The following is a 21,199-nucleotide window of genomic DNA, read 5'->3' on the forward strand; positions in this document are numbered from 1 at the left end:
GTTGCGGCGGCGTCCCATTATTCTTGTCCTCTTCCTTGTCTGAGGCTTCTTTTCAGCGTCCTTGGCCATATGTAAATTTGATGTATCTGAGATTAACTCTAATCGAAAATTCGGCTGGTTACTTTGAGTTTGCATCGTTCTTTTGTCTTCATGGGTCTAAGTTGTACAACTTTTCCCGGCTCCCATCGGTTCTTCTCGAGGTAGGATATAATGAAAACTTCGTCGCCAACATTAAAGCTCCGGATATTTGGATTTTGACTGTGCCCATCCGCTAATTTGGATGGCAATATGGCGTTCAAAACGGTCCGAATACGCCTTCCGAACATGGCTTTAGCAGGAGACTTACCATCTGGAACATTTGGATTTGAAGTGGTTCTGTATGATGTTAAACATTTTGTGATTATCTGTCCAGTTGTCCCTTCGCCTCCTGCTTTCGTTACCACTCATTTAAAAGTTTCCACAAAACGTTCTGCTTGTCCGTTCGATTGCGGATGATAGGGCGCAAAACAGACATGAGTTATTCTATTTGCGCCGCGGAAATACTTAAGCGATTCTGCGATGAATTGCGAGCCATTATCAGTCACTAAGGTCTCTGGAACTTCGAAGCAACTAAACAAGGTAGACAACTTGTGGACTGTTTCTGGTGTTGTACAATTGGGCGTGGCATATACTTCTGGCCACTTATTAAATGCAACCACAATAACCAGAAACATTTTTCCTTCGATTGGACCAGCAAAATCTGAGTGAAGTCTTACCGAGGGTCCTGCAGGCGTTGGCCAAGACTGAGGTTCACATTTCAAAGGAGTTTTAGCAGCTTGAAGGCATGATGGATAGTCACGGCATTTATTCTCGATATCTTTGTCCATTGACGGCCAATAAGCATAACTACGAGCCAACTATTTCATTTTATTGAGTCCAGGATGGCCACTGTGAAACTGCTTGAGAACCTTGTGACGTAATAACTTCGGAATAGCAGTTCGATCGCCGAACATAATACATAAGCCAACAACCATTAGTGAGTCCCGTCGCCAAAAATTTTGCAAACGTTCACCAACAAGGCGGTTATTGGGCCATTTGGTCGAGAGATAGCATTTAGCTGTCTTGTTACTTTCAGTGATCTGATTGATAGTTTCAAAGGTTACTGGGAGTCCATTGATTGCGTCATCCAATACGCGATGAACTTCTTTCTCAGCTTTCATATCCGCTCCAAGAGTCTCCTGTGGGGTTCTTGATTGGGAGCCTAATAATCTTGATAATGCGTCAGCTGGCCCGAAGGAGGTAGTAGACTGATACTTGATCTTGAAATCGTAACCGAGAAGTGTGGTTGCCTATCGTTGGATTCGGTTTAGCTGTATGAACAGGAGTTCCTTTCCTTGACCCGAAAACTGCAAGTAGTGGCTTATGGTAGGTTATTAGGGTAAAATGTAGACCATTTATCATCTTGTGGAACTTTTTCACTGAAAAGATAATTGATAGGGCTTCTTTATCAATCTGACTATAGTTCCTTTCGGTCGTTGTCAAAGATTTGGCAGCGACAGCTTTTTCAGACCCATTAGGAAAGATGTGAGAGATGACTGCGCCCACACCATAGTTAGAAGCATCTGAAGCAACGACTATCGGTAGCGAATGATAATAATGTGTCAATAAGAGATTGGAAGTTAGGAGTTGCTTGATTTTCTCGAGAACTGCTTGACAGTCCGTCGACCAATTCCATCTTGGATTCTTTTGTAATAGGTGGTTTAGTGGAGCACGTAGACGATGGAGATCGGGGAGGAGGGTAACATAATGGCTGATCAATCTCATGAACGATCGTAGGGTAGGAATGTTACCCTAAGTCCAAGCATTGTTCACACAGCTTCAATGTTCTATGGATCTATAATGAAACCAAGGTACCGTACTTGCTGCATATAGAAGTGACACTTTTCCGCTTGGAGGCGAAAATCGTAATCGGCTATGCGTTCTAGCACTCGGTCCAGCTTCATCTGCAGGCCCATTTTGTCTGCTGCCATAATTATGATGTCGTCTAAATAAGCTACTATCCCTGGAATACCTTGTAACATGGCATCCATAATCTGCTGGAAAATAGAGGGCGCCGTCTTTACCCCAAAAGGTAGTCGGTTATACAGAGACAGACATTCGTGTGTGTTGATCGTCAGGAGATCTTTGCTCTCGTCAGATACAAGGATTTGTAGATGCGCGTCTGATAAGTCAATTTCGCAAAATATCTGCTACTGTTCAGCTTAGCGAAAAAGATCTTCCGGTAAGGGTAACGGATACTGGTGAGACTCTAGAGCTAGTAGTCTGCACAAAGACGGACGCTTCTATTCGACTTCTTGATCATCGCTATTGGTGCATCTCAGTTCGAGAAGTTCACAGGTTCGATAACACTAATTTCCTGAAGTCGTTGTAGTTCTTGTTCAACTATTGGAAGAGCAGCATAAGGTACAGGTCTCTTAGGTCGAAAGACGAGATTAGCCGCAGGCTTTAGGGTTAACAATGCTTTGGCTTTCGTACGTTCTCCCAATCCTTCTTTAAACACGTTGTGGTGTCTTTGTAGCACGGCCTTCTCCTGGTTCAACCCTAAGATGTTGTCAGTTCCGATTCGTCTGCAGATGCTGTTAATAGAATGGTCTACTAGTTTAAGTGTCTTTTTAGGATCTAAACCGATTAAGTCGAGTGCTGGCTTCTTTGTCAGATATACTGTTGCATTCGTTGTTACAGTACCTTTAGAAACAGTGCAGGGCACTTCTCCAACAATGTTTAACTCTCCCCAAATGCATTATGTACCAGTTGTGTTTTCGGTAGAACTGTGGGTCTCCCAATGTTCCTTCAAGTTTCTAGGTTGATTGGGGTAAGGTCAAAAGCTGTATCAAGCTGCAGGCGAGTACGGTGTTTATTAATATCTAAGGTTACGTACTTTCATCGGCGGCAACTTTGATCTTGAATATTTGATACCAATATTCGTTTGTTAATGCGCCAGACCTGTATTTCTTGAAATAGGGTTTTGCAGAATACCGTTTATGGTTTCTTTTTCTGCAGCTGGTTTCTATTCGGCTTTTTCGATGACATTTGCTGTAACAATGTTTTTATACGGGTTAAACCTCTTATAGTGCCAACCTCCGCATGACCAGCACAGAGATGATGGCTTTTTGCTGTCATCATGATAATTATGCGTGCTGGAACCTTGTGAGACTTTTCTTTCGACTGCATTGACGTTAGGGAAACGGTTACTGTTCTCTACCATCGAAGTATCATGCTTCAAATTCACTAACCTTCGGCATTCGGTAGCTACTTCCTGCAGGGTCATGTTGGGGCAGTGTTTGAGCTTGTTTGGGATTCTGGTTCGGATGTCAGCATCTTCGGATGAACGCAGGCTACAGATAAATACTAGGCATTTAAACTGGTCTTCAGTCATGGATGACAATTTGAACCTCTCACATTCTTGGCTCACAATTCCTGCACGTTTCACCCAATCGTCTCCTGGTTCTTTCGTTGTCTTCAAGCGTTGATAACGGATATTAAATAGAGATAATTGTTCTCCAAGACTTGGAACAGTGTTTTAACTGTTTCATCAAAACTAAAGTCTCGTGGGTTCTTCGGGAGAATGAAGTTACTATAGCGTCCATGTTCCATCGTCCCAAGTTTTCTCAGAAGTATTCTGACTTTTGAGGCCTCATCAACTCTGCAGAGATCAATATAGGACAAATCTTCATGCTGCACCGTCAAAATTAAATTCATGAATGGCATCAATGATTGAATCAGTATGGGGTATTTATGATTGACAAGGAGCAGGATTTTGCTAGAACAGGCTCAATTTCTGCATAACGGCTTCCATGATTGTGATTTGGAACTGTTTAAACTCTCTTCTCTTGACGCTCAATATGAGCTTCTAGTTGCTCTAAAGTTTACCCGACGCCACTGTTAAGTCTTGTTACTTTGAACGCTTTATTTGGTTGCTAAGCTATTCTGGTAACGCGCAAGTATGAACTGCGCAGCGACCAAGGTCTGAGCGGTTTTCGAACGGGAAGTTTAGTCCTAACGTGATTTGCATTTATCAAACTTTTGCTGTGTTCTTACGCAACAAAAGTACCATTTCAGTTCTAAAGAATCTATCCTGAGCTATACGTTCGGTAGATTACTTTTTTTTGAGTTTCACTATATTTAATAGTTATCTGTGGTTTCGCCTCAGCTTACTAATCAGTTTTTTTTGTTTTTCACGTACAGACTAGTTTCAGTTCATATCACTCGTTTTGTCCATTTTTGTCCGTTTTCAGTGTGCTTTTTAGTGTTCTTTTAAAAGGTCTTAGGCTCTTGCAAGCATCTATAACATAGTTTCCTTCAACTCAGTCATGAAAAATTCATGCAAACGTCCGGGATGCCGTTTTGCTGTCACAACTGGCATGCAATGCGACAACTGCAAAGGTTGGTTCCACGAAGCATGCACAGATCTGACAGCAACTTCTTACAACAAACTCAGCAAGTCAGACCAAAAGTGGGTATGTGTCACGTGCAGCACGGACGCAGTAGTCTTGCCGAGTAACATCATTGTCCTACTGACAGGTCTTCGGAACAAGTTGTCAGTTAACTTGGATAACACTAGTAAAAAAACCGGTCGACAAACAAGAGCGTGCGACGGACTCAAAAATAGGGATGTCGATAGGTATACCATCGATGGAGCATCCATCAACACTCATGACGACGTGTCGAGGCTCAGCACCATCATGACGTCGACGGTATTAGACTGTCTAAGCAAATTCGAGTCTCCAAGCTCAGGGTCCCTGGACACAACAGTGGTTCCCAAAAACCCTGTAAGTGATTCGACCCACGTTAAGAGAGCCCAAAAGAACCAGGCATCACCGCCTAAGCCGAGCAACCCAAGTGTTGCAGCACGGAAAATAACTGGTGATTTTGTCGCACAGTCTACCCCCCCCAACGCCGCTTAGCGTGATGTTTTCTCACTCGCTTAGCCGAGGCAAATTACCGGGAAACTGGAAATTGGCTCACATCACACCAATTTCCAAAGGAGGTCGACGCAATGAACCTTCAAGTTATCGGCCAGTGGCTCTTCTGTCATCACCTTCAAAACTCATGCAGTCCCTGATATGCGACGGTTTAAACGACTATCTACTGTCCTTAAATTTCTTCTCACACCAACAGCATGGTTTCAGGAAGGGTCACTCTTGTATAACCAACCTGCTGACTGCGGTGGACAGATGGACAAGCATCCTCGATTGCAAGGGAAAGGTTGATGTCATTTACCTTGATTTCTCAAAAGCTTTTGATAAGGTTAACCACTTGTGTCTTATCAACAAGCTCAAACGACTAGGTATCAAACCACCCCTAATCGATTGGCTTAATTCATACCTAAAAAATCGACACTTTAAGGTTAGGGTTAATTTCACTTTATCTCAGGCTATGGAATGTCCTAGTGGGGTCCCCCAGGGCTCAGTACTGGGGCCTCTTCTCTTCTTGATCTACATAAATGATCTTCCTCAACAGGTAACGTCAGATTTATTACTTTTTGCCGACGACGTGAAACTTTGGAGAGAGATACGCAACCAAGACGATACACAGGCACTTCAGGAGGATCTGACTCGACTTCAAAGTTGGGCAGACGATAACGGACTTACCTTTAATACTTCAAAGTGTAAAGTAGTCCATCTGCGACATGTCGCAAACTACAGTTACAACTTAAGAAACTCCTCTCTAGTAGTATCCCAAGTCGAAAAAGACTTAGGAGTCTTGGTGCCCCATGATTTGAAGTCCTACGCTAACTGTGACAAAAATGCCTTCCGAGCAAACCTTGCACTGATAACGTTGAGGCGCATTTTTGGCCAGTTTGACGGAAGAACTTTCCACACAATCTTCAATAGTTTCATCCGTCCCCATTTAGAGTACGGAAACAGTACTCCCCCCTCACTCCGAAAGGACAAGGTCACTTTGGAGCGTATCCAACGGCGAGCCACGAAATCAGTTCGAGGACTCAAATCTAAGCCTTACGAAGAACGCCTCCGTTCACTAGACCTTTACCCATTAGAATACAGGCGTCTTAGAGGTGATTTATAATGGCTTATAGTATTCTTAACACTTCTGGACATCCTCTTAAACACCTACTTAAGCTTAGTTCGAATAATAACCTAAGGGGTAACACCCAGAAACTGGGAACACAACATAGCAAGACGGAATGTAGACACAACTTCTACTCCTTAAGAATTGTCAAACGCTGGAATTCGCTGCCGGCCGAGCTAGTCCAAGCGACTTCTCAGGAGTCCTTCAAGAGGCAACTTGACCTATTCTTAAGGACCAAGAACAGCATCACACTATGATTTACCAATCTCTTTTCCTCTTTTATTGTTAACATACCTAAATTCCTGCCTGGAGGATTTGGTGATCCCCTGCTACTAGAAACGGAAGCCTGTTAAGCGATAGCTTCTTTTATTCCGTCCACAACCATTTGAACCATTTGAACCATTTGAACCTGAACAAGACACGAACGGCACAAAATAATTGAAAACCGATTTTTTATTCCAAAAGTTCATTATTGTACAGAGAAACACAGGTATTTATAGATATCAACATTTGTTAAATCAACATCATATTTTGGCTAGAACTGTTCAGAGTCTTTACGGCCTCTGGAGGCTCTGTTGCAGTTCACGGAAAACCAACTCAACTAAGAAAAATTGTATTTTTTCGATGTTGTGTTCATTTGTTTCTAATGTCTTTAGTTTTTTGTCACAAGCACTGTCAACTGGTTTTGTATTTAGGCTTTACAAATCAAAAACACTTGTGTCATTTTAGGTTCTATTGATTCACAAACTTCGTATGTGGTCTATACACATCAATCGAACGGCACTAATTTTACAACGAACGGCTCCGTATTTTGCATTGTGGTTTCTTCTATTCCAGTTACAAACGACTCCAAACTTGGTACATGTACATTTTTGGATGAAGCATGGTGGATGCCATCTTCAGTTGCCCAACCATAATAGAGAAACTATTGACGAAAGCAGTTTCACTCTACTTCACAAATTTTTACAGTAATGTGTGTGAGAACTGTTATGTTTCCAATCTGTAGAAACCCTCAAGTACTCCAGCAACCTTAACCCAAAACGTGCACTTGCCCATAGCAATAAATGCCCCACAACAAACACAATGGACTGGGAGTACACATTCATCCCAACGTGAAGCTGCACCTGCATATGACACTAGTGAGACTCATCATTTTTTATGTCTCTCTCTCTTGACAGTGCTGCTGTGGGGCCTCCAATTGTTGATGGCGACAAAACCACTATTTTGAGACTATTCTCTATATAGTCTGATGTAATGGGGCAATAGTTTGGAGTGTCATTCGATTATTATGTGAACAGAAGTTAACTGCTAAAATCTGCACAAATGCCCATTCTGATAACAGTTACTTGATAAAACTCAACTAAACAATTTGAATTGTCCATCATTCACATGTTACAACCAAAGTCATTTAGTCAATAACGACAATTTTTATTCCCTGGAAAGGAAGTAGACAGAGTGTCGAGTCACTGACTACTGATTGGGTTGATTGACCGTTTGCTCAAACAAGCACGATCCTAAATACCTCATGCATTGGCTTGTACATCCTCCTAAACAACTTGGAAAGATCAACAGTATGGCAGCTAGCGAAGGTTCATTTTGCACTTTTATGATTTGGTAAATGAACATAGAGAATGCGCTTCTTAAGTGTCCCTATTCAAACGATTTCTATATTTCCATTTATGCAAGCGCAAATACGAATCCTAATAATGTTTTAAACTTTACCGAGTATCATCAAAGTAGTTTAGAGCTAAGCCATACACCGAAGCCTTGACGTTGAGATTTGAAGACATTGTTTCCTCCTGAAAATCAGAGCATGTCAACCGGTCAATCGGAATAAGGATTGATTTAAGTTTGCGTTTGTTATAGAAAAATTGGTTTTGGTTGATATTTCAATTTCGGATGGTGACCCGTTTTCCTCATCTGTGTTTGACTAAACATAGTTTATAATTGACTGAAAAGAAATCGCCACTCCACACCCACAGAGTAATGCGTAATGAATTTTCTGATTCCCTAGACATACCAAGCAAGCTACAAACCAAAACAGCGTATTCGGAAGATAACTTTCGATCACATGGTTGACAATTATAATTAGATGTTCGCGACTGCAATGATAATCACATGTAAGAAAATTAGCCGTCAGTATTCGAAACACGCAATATTTCTATTCTTCATGTTTATGGCTATTTTCCACTTGTTTTCCAGACTCATTGAAGACTTATGCTTTAAAAAATATTCACTCGTTCGTTTCAATATTAATAATGGCTTTATTCAATACTCAACGTTCAGTACGATGTGGAATTCTTAATGCAAATTATTTCAACAATGTCATCTCAATCTTCTTATGCATCACCAAAAATATGTATTCATCTTATTGTCACTTTATTGTTTTTTATTGATAGTAGCCTTATTCAGTGTGATATTTTGGGTACAATGTACAATTCTCATCGCAAAGTATTTCAACAAGTTTTCGTTTCTTATTTCTTGATCGGTTCTGACGATAAATATTGAGTGATCGGCAAGTAGATGTTAGCAGTTCAGGAATCGACATCTGAATAATGTACATTCTTTTTGACGTATATTGCCGGCAACTACCATTTTTCTGATTGTGCTCTTTCCTAACTTGTACAGCGAAAGATCGTGAAGTTTTCACAAACGCGTCTGGATAGGTTGTGCAACTAATTTACATGACGATCCATTGGAACAAAAAAGACAGATAACGTTTTGAAATATCTAGATTATGGGAACAGGTAGCTCGCTCATATATATGCATATATCCAAATATACAAAATTGAGTGAGATCTTCATTAGAAAGTAAGAATTCGTGTGACAATAAATCGTCAACAGATTCAAGAGTGGAAGTCTTTGACTAAGTCAGGTCTTATAACCTGCTTGTCGCATAGTGGAAGGTGTTTTATAACTGTTGTATCGGGTATCTATTAGTCACTTGAATGTAGTTTTCATTCACGATTTTCTGTGAATAGGTTTTCGTCGAATTCAGCCTTGAGGTTTCAGTGAGATTTCAATAAGTTACTTCTTATTGGTAGAGAGGTTTGGGGAGGTTGTCTAACTTTAATAACATCATTGCACGTCCACGAATGCTCGTACTATGACGAAGCAGCTGCCTAGTGCCTTGTGGATTACAGCATAAGTGAAACGTAGCTTGGACCTGTCTTGACTGTCACTCTTATATCTGCCGAATATGATTAATTGGAATTCCAATGTCATTTCGAACTCCTATGAGTGAGTTCACATCTTTTGCAGGTAAAATTGTATCTGTAAATTATAAACGTGTTAGGACAATGAGACATGGATTTATAGAAGGAGAATACATCCGGTGCTACGACAAGGGTATGATGTATGTCATTGATACTTCACGTGCACGATGTGCTTGTGAGCGTTTCAGTGACAACATGCTGCCATGTGGTCATATTCTGTATGCACATCCTAAAGATCTAATTCGTGGAGGTAAGTGTGTGTTCCTTTGTTTCTATTAGGTTTGTAGACTTATTTCGACATAGCTGCCAGTGGACAAGGAAATACATAATGGACTTGGTTCTTCGTGCGCTGGACAACATGTCAATCTCTACAGGGAGTGATGATCTGCTAGAGAAGTTCACTAACAATTGCCACTCAATCCATGCTCTTAGTGAACCTTTGGCAAGTAAACTCATCCTTTCATGCCTCGAAGCATTGAAAGACATATGCGCACACGTGAAGAGTTCAATCGGTGTGAATGATGAAGCTACATTGTCAGAACCCATTGTTAACACTGACCATAATTATGCTTCTTGATAACAAGAGGTTCTAATACTGTAATCTTTTTAGTTTTACATAAATTCATTCATATGGCCATTGTAAGATGCAAACTACGTTTGGACTGCTGGACAGCTGCCTGGATGAATTAGATACGCGCCCTCGCCCGTTTGAAACCAAAACAAAGTAATTGGGTAAGATAGCGGTTCTACAATTTACCATAAATTTAAGTGTACATTATTACCTAAACACATATAACCACTCAGCTATCCAACTAATAATTGTTCAATTGATCAAATCTAAACTACAATAAATAAGAAAGTTGATAAAGGATGCAAGAAAATTACCAATCACCACAAATAAATGTTATTCCATCCTGTCTGGATAGATCACGTACAGATTCGTTCAAAAGGTAATAATTGGTCGCTCTATAACACAGAGTGTTTTCAATTCTGGAAGGGTGCTTCAATTCACAACCAAAATGCACAATTCCAGTCAACACAGGTCAAGCAATCAAAAGCAGGAACAAACCAATATGGCTGCCGCCCAGATTTATTATAAAGTAAAACAACATAAGTGCAGTTCGTGAAAAAACATGGAGACTCAGTGAAGGCGTAATAAAATTAAAAACTATAATAAAATACAAATATTAACAATTCAAATGTAGTCAAAAAGTTAACAATGTACAACTAAGAGGATCAATAGGAACAAAGTGCAAGTATATACATGGAGGGATTTTCACAAACACACAAAGCATTCAAAATGGATCTTACAGTCATTAACTTATTCTTACAGCGTAACGGCAGGGAGAGTGTTCTGTGCAGTTTTATGTGACTGTGAGACAAGGACGTTATTTCGCGTTCTTGTGTAATAATTATCAGTTTGGCGCACACGCGATTGGTCATACAGACCGTTTACCAAATACTGTAACCTTGAACATGGTGTACTATACTACTAGTTCGAATTTCGACCTGTCACGATAGATAAGCAATGCCGTTATTAAAAGACTAACGCGTTATAAATGAAAACGTTTATTAAAGTTTAAATCCAGCACAAATGATCGATTGATGAATAACTTTCGATTCTTAAGAATTGTCCCCGTCAGGTTTGTGAACACTTGTGAAGCCAGCTGGAAATAAGATAGACAGGAAATAGTTTTTGCAGCATAAATGTTTACCAGAAACTAGCATTAAAACAGAAACCGGTATTCAATTACCGATCGAAAGTGCACTTAGCACACCCTTTCTCTGAATAGTCAATCACGCTTATTTGCTTTGTCTCTTGCTTGTCTTAGGAAAGCCTAGGTCGCAACATACATGGCTTGTATTATTTAATTCTTTGGACAGGTTGCACTCCGAAAACTAAGACAATGAACATATATAAAGACTACTACGTGAACTTTTCGTGCATCTATGTAACCCTTGTGCTATTGATAGAAGAAACCAGACAAGTAGTGAATAGGTCTTCATTTAGATCTTCGCACAGTCACAGTGGAGCGTGGGATTATTTGTTCAGACAAACAAAGCCTCTCAATATGAGATAATAGGAAATGTAACGCCTATACAAAGTAAGGAAGTGAATGAATATTTGAACAATACTGTTTTGACATATGCTTAGTTGTTTCAGGTCGACGCTTAACTAACCAACCCAAGCTGTTACATTAGTTTGCCCTTAGAATTGACTTCCGTAGGAACGTCAGTTCGATCAACCTATCTATCAAAAATACCTTAGTTATGTTTTCTCATCCCAAGGGAAAAGTATCAACTCGCTCACTGTTTGACTTATAATCAATGACGACTAACTCCATCAGCAATCAACGATATTCCATGGATATCTGTTCATTTGCTAGCTCGTCATCCTATTTTGTAGCACTTCTCCAACTACCGCTGACGGTTTGCTACGTGATCTCAAGAGAGTGTGAGAATGTGAAACAAGAATATCTGAGGATGTGCCGCAAGCGGTCTTTGTTTGTGTGAACAAATAATCCCACGCTCCACTGTGACTGCTCAAAGATCTAAATAAAGACCTATTCACTACTTGTCTGGTTTTTTCTATCAATAGTACGAGGGTTACATAAAGGCATGAAATATTTACACTGTCTATTACTCACCTTCAAAACTATTTCGGAAATGAGTATAGGAAAGTAAGAATCAGAAGAAACCGGTGTACGGTGACAGAAACCGGTGTTGAATAGATTTAATTTATTTCAGCACGTAGAGCATCTACTTCATGTAATAAAAGTCATGTTGATTTTGTCATGTTAAGTGTTATAACTAAAGTAGTTATTTATGACTTCGGCGCATATCAATCACGTACGTTTGCAAGCTTTAGATTAGTCAAATACAAATATCTAGTAATGAAGTGAATTTCCGCAAGTTAAACCTTTGGTGTCACACGTGAATGCCTAACATGTAAATCACGGAGTTGGTATTCCACGTTGTTAGTTTCTGACTTCAGTCTATCCATAATCTTGCACAATTTTCCATCCATTTTGTGAAGTAAGTAGCTGTCTCTGTTACATTCAAGCTTTTTGCTCATTCACGTTATTGAAGTGAGGTATACCTATCTATTTGCAACTTACGAACCCAAAATAACAATAGAACCGAGCTCCAATTCAGGTACCGAAGTTTATTAGCAATTTACAAATAGTCGATCCAAGTATGGTTCTAACAACAATAATTATAACAATTACAAAACGAACACTCAATTTAGTAGGTTCCCGGAGCAAAACCTCTCAAATACCGAACCAAAGACAAAGAGAAACCAAAAATGTCCGAAAATTATGATGTCAACAAGTGAGTTCAGAAGTTGAGTAAAACAAATGCATCTAAAAACACAGTGAAATTATTGATATACGATACAAAGATTTTAATCAGTCAAATGTCTTCATTTCCATTGTAACACTTCCGACCAAAAGAACCTTGGTTCTCTTCATGGACATTTAAATAGAAACCAAGAATCCAAGTACATACATCACAAGCAATCAACAACAAACATTCAGTATGCCAACAATCTCGTGACTTCTAGGACTTACACTAGTACGCCTCGGGACCGAAGCAGCTTACTACCATCTTCAGCTTCAAGAAGACACAGTTTTCGAATATCTCTCACTATGATTCCTTTTCTTGTCCTCAACTCTGTAGTGACTCACTTTTATCACGAGAACACGATTGGTTTAATGAAAACAATTATCATTATTATAACCAATTGTACCTGTGCTTGTTTAATGTGCTCTTTGTTTAACTGTGATAATGACAGCTATATTATGCTTCCATTATTATTCTTACACTTTGATTGTCACCTCGCGCGAGTTCGGTTACGTTCTGCAACCAAGCTTGTATCCTGGCACGATCTCGGTATTCTTTCGATACCACGAGATCGCCAGCGAATATATCTCGATTTGGCCCATTAACTGCCTTCTGGTATCTGGCTTCCGGGGGATCTTATGGATTTATTTGGCACGTGTCTCTCTGTAGCGGTGTTCATAGTCTACCGCGACTGGACGCCACACTACAACTCCATCAGTCTTAATCTTTCATTATTAAGTGTTACTTTCCTTACCAGACCTAATGGCCATTTGTCTTGCTATATGATATCCGGATATATCGTCACCAATTCACTCTTTTTTGTGTTCCTCTCCAGTCGAGTCAGAAGTGGTATTAGTTATTTATGACGTCGGTGCATGACAATCACGTACGTTTGCAATCTTCAGACTAGTCAAATAAAAATATCTAGTGACGAATTAAATTTTGAGATGAAAGTAATTAATCCATGTTGACCTGGTCGGAATAAATCACAGACAGTTTCCGGTTTCTTCCGATTCTTACTTTCCTATACTCATTTCCGAAATAGTTTTGAAGGTGAGTAATAGACAGTGTAAATATTTCATGCCTTTATGTAACCCTCGTACTATTGATAGAAAAAACCAGACAAGTAGTGAATAGGTCTTTATTTAGATCTTTGAGCAGTCACAGTGGAGCGTGGGATTATTTGTTCACACAAACAAAGACCGCTTGCGGCACATCCTCAGATATTCTTGTTTCACATTCTCACACTCTCTTGAGATCACGTAGCAAACCGTCAGCGGTAGTTGGAGAAGTGCTACAAAATAGGATGACGAGCTAGCAAATGAACAGATATCCATGGAATATCGTTGATTGCTGATGGAGTTAGTCGTCATTGATTATAAGTCAAACAGTGAGCGAGTTGATACTTTTCCCTTGGGATGAGAAAACATAACTAAGGTATTTTTGATAGATAGGTTGATCGAACTGACGTTCCTACGGAAGTCAATTCTAAGGGCAAACTAATGTAACAGCTTGGGTTGGTTAGTTAAGCGCTCTCGGTTTTTTTACACTCCACACTACCTTTTTAAACTTATTACTTATCAATGCACGTTCACTTCTGAACAAAATTTCAGCCTTGAGAACATTAGCTTTTCTAGCCAAACCTTCTTTCATACTTATCACGGAAACATGGTGCTCTCAAGCAGTATCTAATTCAGAATTAAATATCCAGAACTATCGACTTTATCGCCGCGACAGAGAAACTAAGCGAGGAGGTGGTTGTATTATATATGCTTTGGATACCCTAACAACTAATAAAGTTGAAGATAGTGTACTGAATAGTTTACCAGAATCAGTCTGGATATCAGTCAACACCCGAAATCATAGTCTGCTACTTGGATGTATATACAGAGCTCCTGATAGTCCGAATAGTGGGAATGATCTTATTATCAATGCATTCATACATGCATCCTCTCTAAACTTTAATGCTAAGGTTATCACTGGGGATTTCAATTATCCTGGGATCAACTGGAGTACCGGTAGTTGTCAGTCATGTAATGATGAGTTCTCGGCAACCATTAACATGCACTGCTGGTCACAGTGGGTTCGTGCCCCAACTAGAGGCGATAGTATACTCGATCTAATATTTAGTAGAGATGTTATCCCACTATCTGTAAAAGTATATGATGAATTTGAAAGCAGTGACCATAGAATAGTAGTTTGCGCTCTCCCTATCTATCTCTCTTATAACCCACCCATTAAAAAAGCCTGTCAATATAGAGACTATAAGCATGCTGACTGGGAAGTCCTGCATTCATTGATTAAACTTTCAGACTGGGATAACTTTTTTTTCATGTAATAGTCTCATGGATGCTATCGACGAATTCTATCTGATCATTAACTCTTGTTTAGATTCCAGTGTACCTCTTAAAACGTACAGGTTTAGTAAACCTTACGAATTATATATACCAGCTAAATATCGTAATAAGCTAAAACGCCTACAGAATCGTTATTTTAAGTCAAACGACTTCACAGCAGTTGCACAAATAACGATAATTTTTAATCAAATTAAAGAGAAACATAGGTTAAAAGCCATTAATGAGGAGCTGTTAGCCCTTAATACTAACTCGAAAGTACAAAACTTAACTCTCCTTTTCAATAAACGCACTAAAGCAACTCGAAATGTTGATATACCGTGCATCCAGCATAATAGCACTTTTATATACGACTCTAAAACCATGGCCGACCTTTTCAGTAGTATATTCGCGAATAGTGTAGAAAACATAAGTGGCTATGCTTCAAGGGTTATGTGCGTGACTAGCAACTCAATAAAATCTATCTCCTTCACATGCATGAAAATTAATAGGGCTATAAATACCCTTAAGCTTTCGAAAGGTCATGGAGTAGACGGGATTTCATCATTTCTCTACAAATATGGCGGTCCAGATATTCCACTTCTTCTTCTAAAGCTGTTTACTCTCTCTATGGAAACCGGTTCTTACCCTTACTGTTGGAAAACCGCGTACATCATACCACGTTACAAATCTGGAGATAAGACTAACATGAACAATTACCGGCCAATAAATATTACTCCAGTTATTTCTAGGATCATGGAAAAAATTATCAGTGATGAACTTTCCAACTATTTACTTGCTGGAAGATTTATCCATGATACTCAACATGGATTTCTTAAAAATCGTTCTTGCATGACATGTCATTTTGACTTCTTTAATTTAGTCTATTCTCTACGTAGCCAAGGATATCTAGTCTTAGTGCTATATCTGGACATTTCTAAAGCCTTTGACATGGTTAGCCACCAACTTCTTATAGGTAAGCTCGCATCTTATGGGGTTCAAAATCCTTTGCTTGCTTGGCTTGATTCCTTTCTCAGCAATCGACATCAAATAGTTAAAATTAACTCTTCATTGTCTAATGCTGTCCCTGTTAGGAGTGGTGTAATACAAGGTAGTGTCTTAGGTCCCTTGCTTTTTTTAGTGTTTATTAATGATATTTGTGAAAGTTTTTGTGTCGGTAAGCCCCTTCTATATGCAGATGATCTTAAAGTAGTATATTCATTTTCTCCACATGACCTGAAAAATATGCAGAATTGCATCAGCATGGAGCTTAACAAGGCAGCACAGTGGTGCTTAAAATGGCAACTGGAGCTTAATACGGCTAAATGTGGATGGATATGCTTCGGCAATACATCACTCAACCTAGACATTACCATAAATGGAGAAGTGTTACCTAGGTTACATACAGTAGTAGACTTAGGACTTAGATATTCCCAAGACCTGTCGTTTACAGAACATATATTAAAACAGACCTCTAAGTCTCAACGTCTAGTAGGTTACATAACTCGAAATCTTTAAAACACTGAGTCACGTATTCTAATGTACAAAGTTTGTGCTCGACCTCTTCTGGAATACTGCACGTTTATTCTTAGCAGTGCGCTCATAAAGGATAAATTAAGGCCGGAATCAGTACAGAGACGATTTACACTTCGTATTCTTGGAGCTGATTGTACCTTAACTTATAATTCTAGATGTGATAAGCTTGGGCTAGACCCTTTATGAAGGAGGAGGCTCAAACTAAATCTTATCTTTTTCTTCAAACTACTTCATAAACTATCGTTTACATCCGATCACGCGATTCAATATGCAAAAACCTCTCATTATGACATCCGTAATTCCTTGGCACTAGTTAAGCAAACTCATTCTAAATCATCTCTTTATATGAATTACTTCACCTGTAAATTTTCTAGACTCTGGGATAACCTACCACAATCTATCCGTGCGATAAAATCACCCCCATTATTTGTTCGCTGCATCGATGCATACTGCTCCTCTGAAAATGCATTGAATGGTCTAGCGCCTTTAAATGTATCTCATTCAACAAGTGATATCTTATGAACCTTAAATGTTTAGCCATCTTCATTAGTGAGTTCCCTTAGTAAAACCACCCACTTGCTGTCAATATATTAACACCGCCCCTAGCAAGTTTAACTAATTTGAATAACATGAACAGTATATCATCGTGTCACATGACACACGCATTTAGGTAGACCTGATTGATATATTTTGTTAATTACTTCTTTGTTGTTCCGTGCTCTCTGTTTTCGTTTTAATTTCTCTATTTGTAGATAATTAACATTATTTCGATCTGGCACACAAATTGACCTTAATTACACCGTTCATAAATCAGCAGGCTGTCCATTTAAGAAATATTAAAAATTCCCGGCTGATGCATTGGATCGCTGTAATATATGTACTACTTAAACAACTATTGAACTAGTATACTTAAAACTTTCTTTTGTCACATGTTTGTTTTCTGCACGTTTAACGTTATTACTTATATCAAATTGATCATGCCTGTAAACTGGCGTGAATTCTGTAATTATTATTATTTTTCAGAATATAAATAAATAAATAAATAAATAAATAAAGAGTCGACCTCAAACAACTAAGCATATGTCAAAACAGTATTGTTCAAATATTCATTCACTTCCTTACTTTGTATAGGCGTTACATTTCCTATTATCTCATATTGAGAGGCTTTGTTTGTCTGAACAAATAATCCCACGCTCCACTGTGACTGTGCGAAGATCTAAATGAAGACCTATTCACTACTTGTCTGGTTTCTTCTATCAATAGCACAAGGGTTACATAGATGCACGAAAAGTTCACGTAGTAGTCTTTATATATGTTCATTGTCTTAGTTTTCGGAGTGCAACCTGTCCAAAGAATTAAATAATACAAGCCATGTATGTTGCGACCTAGGCTTTCCTAAGACAAGCAAGAGACAAAGCAAATAAGCGTGATTGACTATTCAGAGAAAGGGTGTGCTAAGTGCACTTTCGATCGGTAATTGAATACCGGTTTCTGTTTTAATGCTAGTTTCTGGTAAACATTTATGCTGCAAAAACTATTTCCTGTCTATCTTATTTCCAGCTGGCTTCACAAGTGTTCACAAACCTGACGGGGACAATTCTTAAGAATCGAAAGTTATTCATCAATCGATCATTTGTGCTGGATTTAAACTTTAATAAACGTTTTCATTTATAACGCGTTAGTCTTTTAATAACGGCATTGCTTATCTATCGTGACAGGTCGAAATTCGAACTAGTAGTATAGTACACCATGTTCAAGGTTACAGTATTTGGTAAACGGTCTGTATGACCAATCGCGTGTGCGCCAAACTGATAATTATTACACAAGAACGCGAAATAACGTCCTTGTCTCACAGTCACATAAAACTGCACAGAACACTCTCCCTGCCGTTACGCTGTAAGAATAAGTTAATGACTGTAAGATCCATTTTGAATGCTTTGTGTGTTTGTGAAAATCCCTCCATGTATATACTTGCACTTTGTTCCTATTGATCCTCTTAGTTGTACATTGTTAACTTTTTGACTACATTTGAATTGTTAATATTTGTATTTTATTATAGTTTTTAATTTTATTACGCCTTCACTGAGTCTCCATGTTTTTCACGAACTGCACTTATGTTGTTTTACTTTATAATAAATCTGGGCGGCAGCCATATTGGTTTGTTCCTGCTTTTGATTGCTTGACCTGTGTTGACTGGAATTGTGCATTTTGGTTGTGAATTGAAGCACTCTTCCAGAATTGAAAACACTCTGTGTTATAGAGCGACCAATTATTACCTTTTGAACGAATCTGTACGTGATCTATCCAGACAGGATGGAATAACATTTATTTGTGGTGATTGGTAATTTTCTTGCATCCTTTATCAACTTTCTTATTTATTGTAGTTTAGATTTGATCAATTGAACAATTATTAGTTGGATAGCTGAGTGGTTATATGTGTTTAGGTAATAATGTACACTTAAATTTATGGTAAATTGTAGAACCGCTATCTTACCCAATTACTTTGTTTTGGTTTCAAACGGGCGAGGGCGCGTATCTAATTCATCCAGGCAGCTGTCCAGCAGTCCAAACGTAGTTTGCATCTTACAATGGCCATATGAATGAATTTATGTAAAACTAAAAAGATTACAGTATTAGAACCTCTTGTTATCAAGAAGCATAATTATGGTCAGTGTTAACAATGGGTTCTGACAATGTAGCTTCATCATTCACACCGATTGAACTCTTCACGTGTGCGCATATGTCTTTCAATGCTTCGAGGCATGAAAGGATGAGTTTACTTGCCAAAGGTTCACTAAGAGCATGGATTGAGTGGCAATTGTTAGTGAACTTCTCTAGCAGATCATCACTCCCTGTAGAGATTGACATGTTGTCCAGCGCACGAAGAACCAAGTCCATTATGTATTTCCTTGTCCACTGGCAGCTATGTCGAAATAAGTCTACAAACCTAATAGAAACAAAGGAACACACACTTACCTCCACGAATTAGATCTTTAGGATGTGCATACAGAATATGACCACATGGCAGCATGTTGTCACTGAAACGCTCACAAGCACATCGTGCACGTGAAGTATCAATGACATACATCATACCCTTGTCCTAGCACCGGATGTATTCTCCTTCTATAAATCCATGTCTCATTGTCCTAACACGTTTATAATTTACAGATACAATTTTACCTGCAAAAGATGTGAACTCACTCATAGGAGTTCGAAATGACATTGGAATTCCAATTAATCATATTCGGCAGATATAAGAGTGACAGTCAAGACAGGTCCAAGCTACGTTTCACTTATGCTGTAATCCACAAGGCACTAGGCAGCTGCTTCGTCATAGTACGAGCATTCGTGGACGTGCAATGATGTTATTAAAGTTAGACAACCTCCCCAAACCTCTCTACCAATAAGAAGTAACTTATTGAAATCTCACTGAAACCTCAAGGCTGAATTCGACGAAAACCTATTCACAGAAAATCGTGAATGAAAACTACATTCAAGTGACTAATAGATACCCGATACAACAGTTATAAAACACCTTCCACTATGCGACAAGCAGGTTATAAGACCTGACTTAGTCAAAGACTTCCACTCTTGAATCTGTTGACGATTTATTGTCACACGAATTCTTACTTTCTAATGAAGATCTCACTCAATTTTGTATATTTGGATATATGCATATATATGAGCGAGCTACCTGTTCCCATAATCTAGATATTTCAAAACGTTATCTGTCTTTTTTGTTCCAATGGATCGTCATGTAAATTAGTTGCACAACCTATCCAGACGCGTTTGTGAAAACTTCACGATCTTTCGCTGTACAAGTTAGGAAAGAGCACAATCAGAAAAATGGTAGTTGCCGGCAATATACGTCAAAAAGAATGTACATTATTCAGATGTCGATTCCTGAACTGCTAACATCTACTTGCCGATCACTCAATATTTATCGTCAGAACCGATCAAGAAATAAGAAACGAAAACTTGTTGAAATACTTTGCGATGAGAATTGTACATTGTACCCAAAATATCACACTGAATAAGGCTACTATCAATAAAAAACAATAAAGTGACAATAAGATGAATACATATTTTTGGTGATGCATAAGAAGATTGAGATGACATTGTTGAAATAATTTGCATTAAGAATTCCACATCGTACTGAACGTTGAGTATTGAATAAAGCCATTATTAATATTGAAACGAACGAGTGAATATTTTTTAAAGCATAAGTCTTCAATGAGTCTGGAAAACAAGTGGAAAATAGCCATAAACATGAAGAATAGAAATATTGCGTGTTTCGAATACTGACGGCTAATTTTCTTACATGTGATTATCATTGCAGTCGCGAACATCTAATTATAATTGTCAACCATGTGATCGAAAGTTATCTTCCGAATACGCTGTTTTGGTTTGTAGCTTGCTTGGTATGTCTAGGGAATCAGAAAATTCATTACGCATTACTCTGTGGGTGTGGAGTGGCGATTTCTTTTCAGTCAATTATAAACTATGTTTAGTCAAACACAGATGAGGAAAACGGGTCACCATCCGAAATTGAAATATCAACCAAAACCAATTTTTCTATAACAAACGCAAACTTAAATCAATCCTTATTCCGATTGACCGGTTGACATGCTCTGATTTTCAGGAGGAAACAATGTCTTCAAATCTCAACGTCAAGGCTTCGGTGTATGGCTTAGCTCTAAA

The 21,199-nt window shown here is 38.7% G+C and overlaps 1 protein-coding gene across 1 annotated transcript; it reads left to right on the top strand.

The window, feature by feature from the left end:
* Nucleotides 1–3,975: 3,975 nt before the first annotated feature.
* MS3_00000419 (uncharacterized protein) lies at nt 3,976–10,089 on the top strand. The gene is made up of 5 exons (XM_051208190.1): nt 3,976–4,003; nt 6,799–9,330; nt 9,365–9,534; nt 9,572–10,016; nt 10,054–10,089. Exons 3-4 carry the CDS (start codon nt 9,369–9,371, stop codon nt 9,859–9,861), a joined length of 456 nt encoding a protein of 151 aa, XP_051066375.1. The 5' UTR covers nt 3,976–4,003; nt 6,799–9,330; nt 9,365–9,368; the 3' UTR covers nt 9,862–10,016; nt 10,054–10,089.
* Nucleotides 10,090–21,199: the final 11,110 nt, after the last annotated feature.

Source organism: Schistosoma haematobium, chromosome 4 (assembly GCF_000699445.3).
Source record: "Schistosoma haematobium chromosome 4, whole genome shotgun sequence".
Lineage (NCBI taxonomy): Eukaryota > Metazoa > Platyhelminthes > Trematoda > Strigeidida > Schistosomatidae > Schistosoma > Schistosoma haematobium.

Coding starts and splice junctions, on each gene's coding strand:
- MS3_00000419 (XM_051208190.1), top strand. CDS start 9,369: ATGAGACATGGATTTATAGAAGGAGAATACATCCGGTGCTACGACAAG. Junction 9,535..9,571: donor TAAAGATCTAATTCGTGGAG/GTAAGTGTGTGT, acceptor TTAGGTTTGTAG/ACTTATTTCGACATAGCTGC.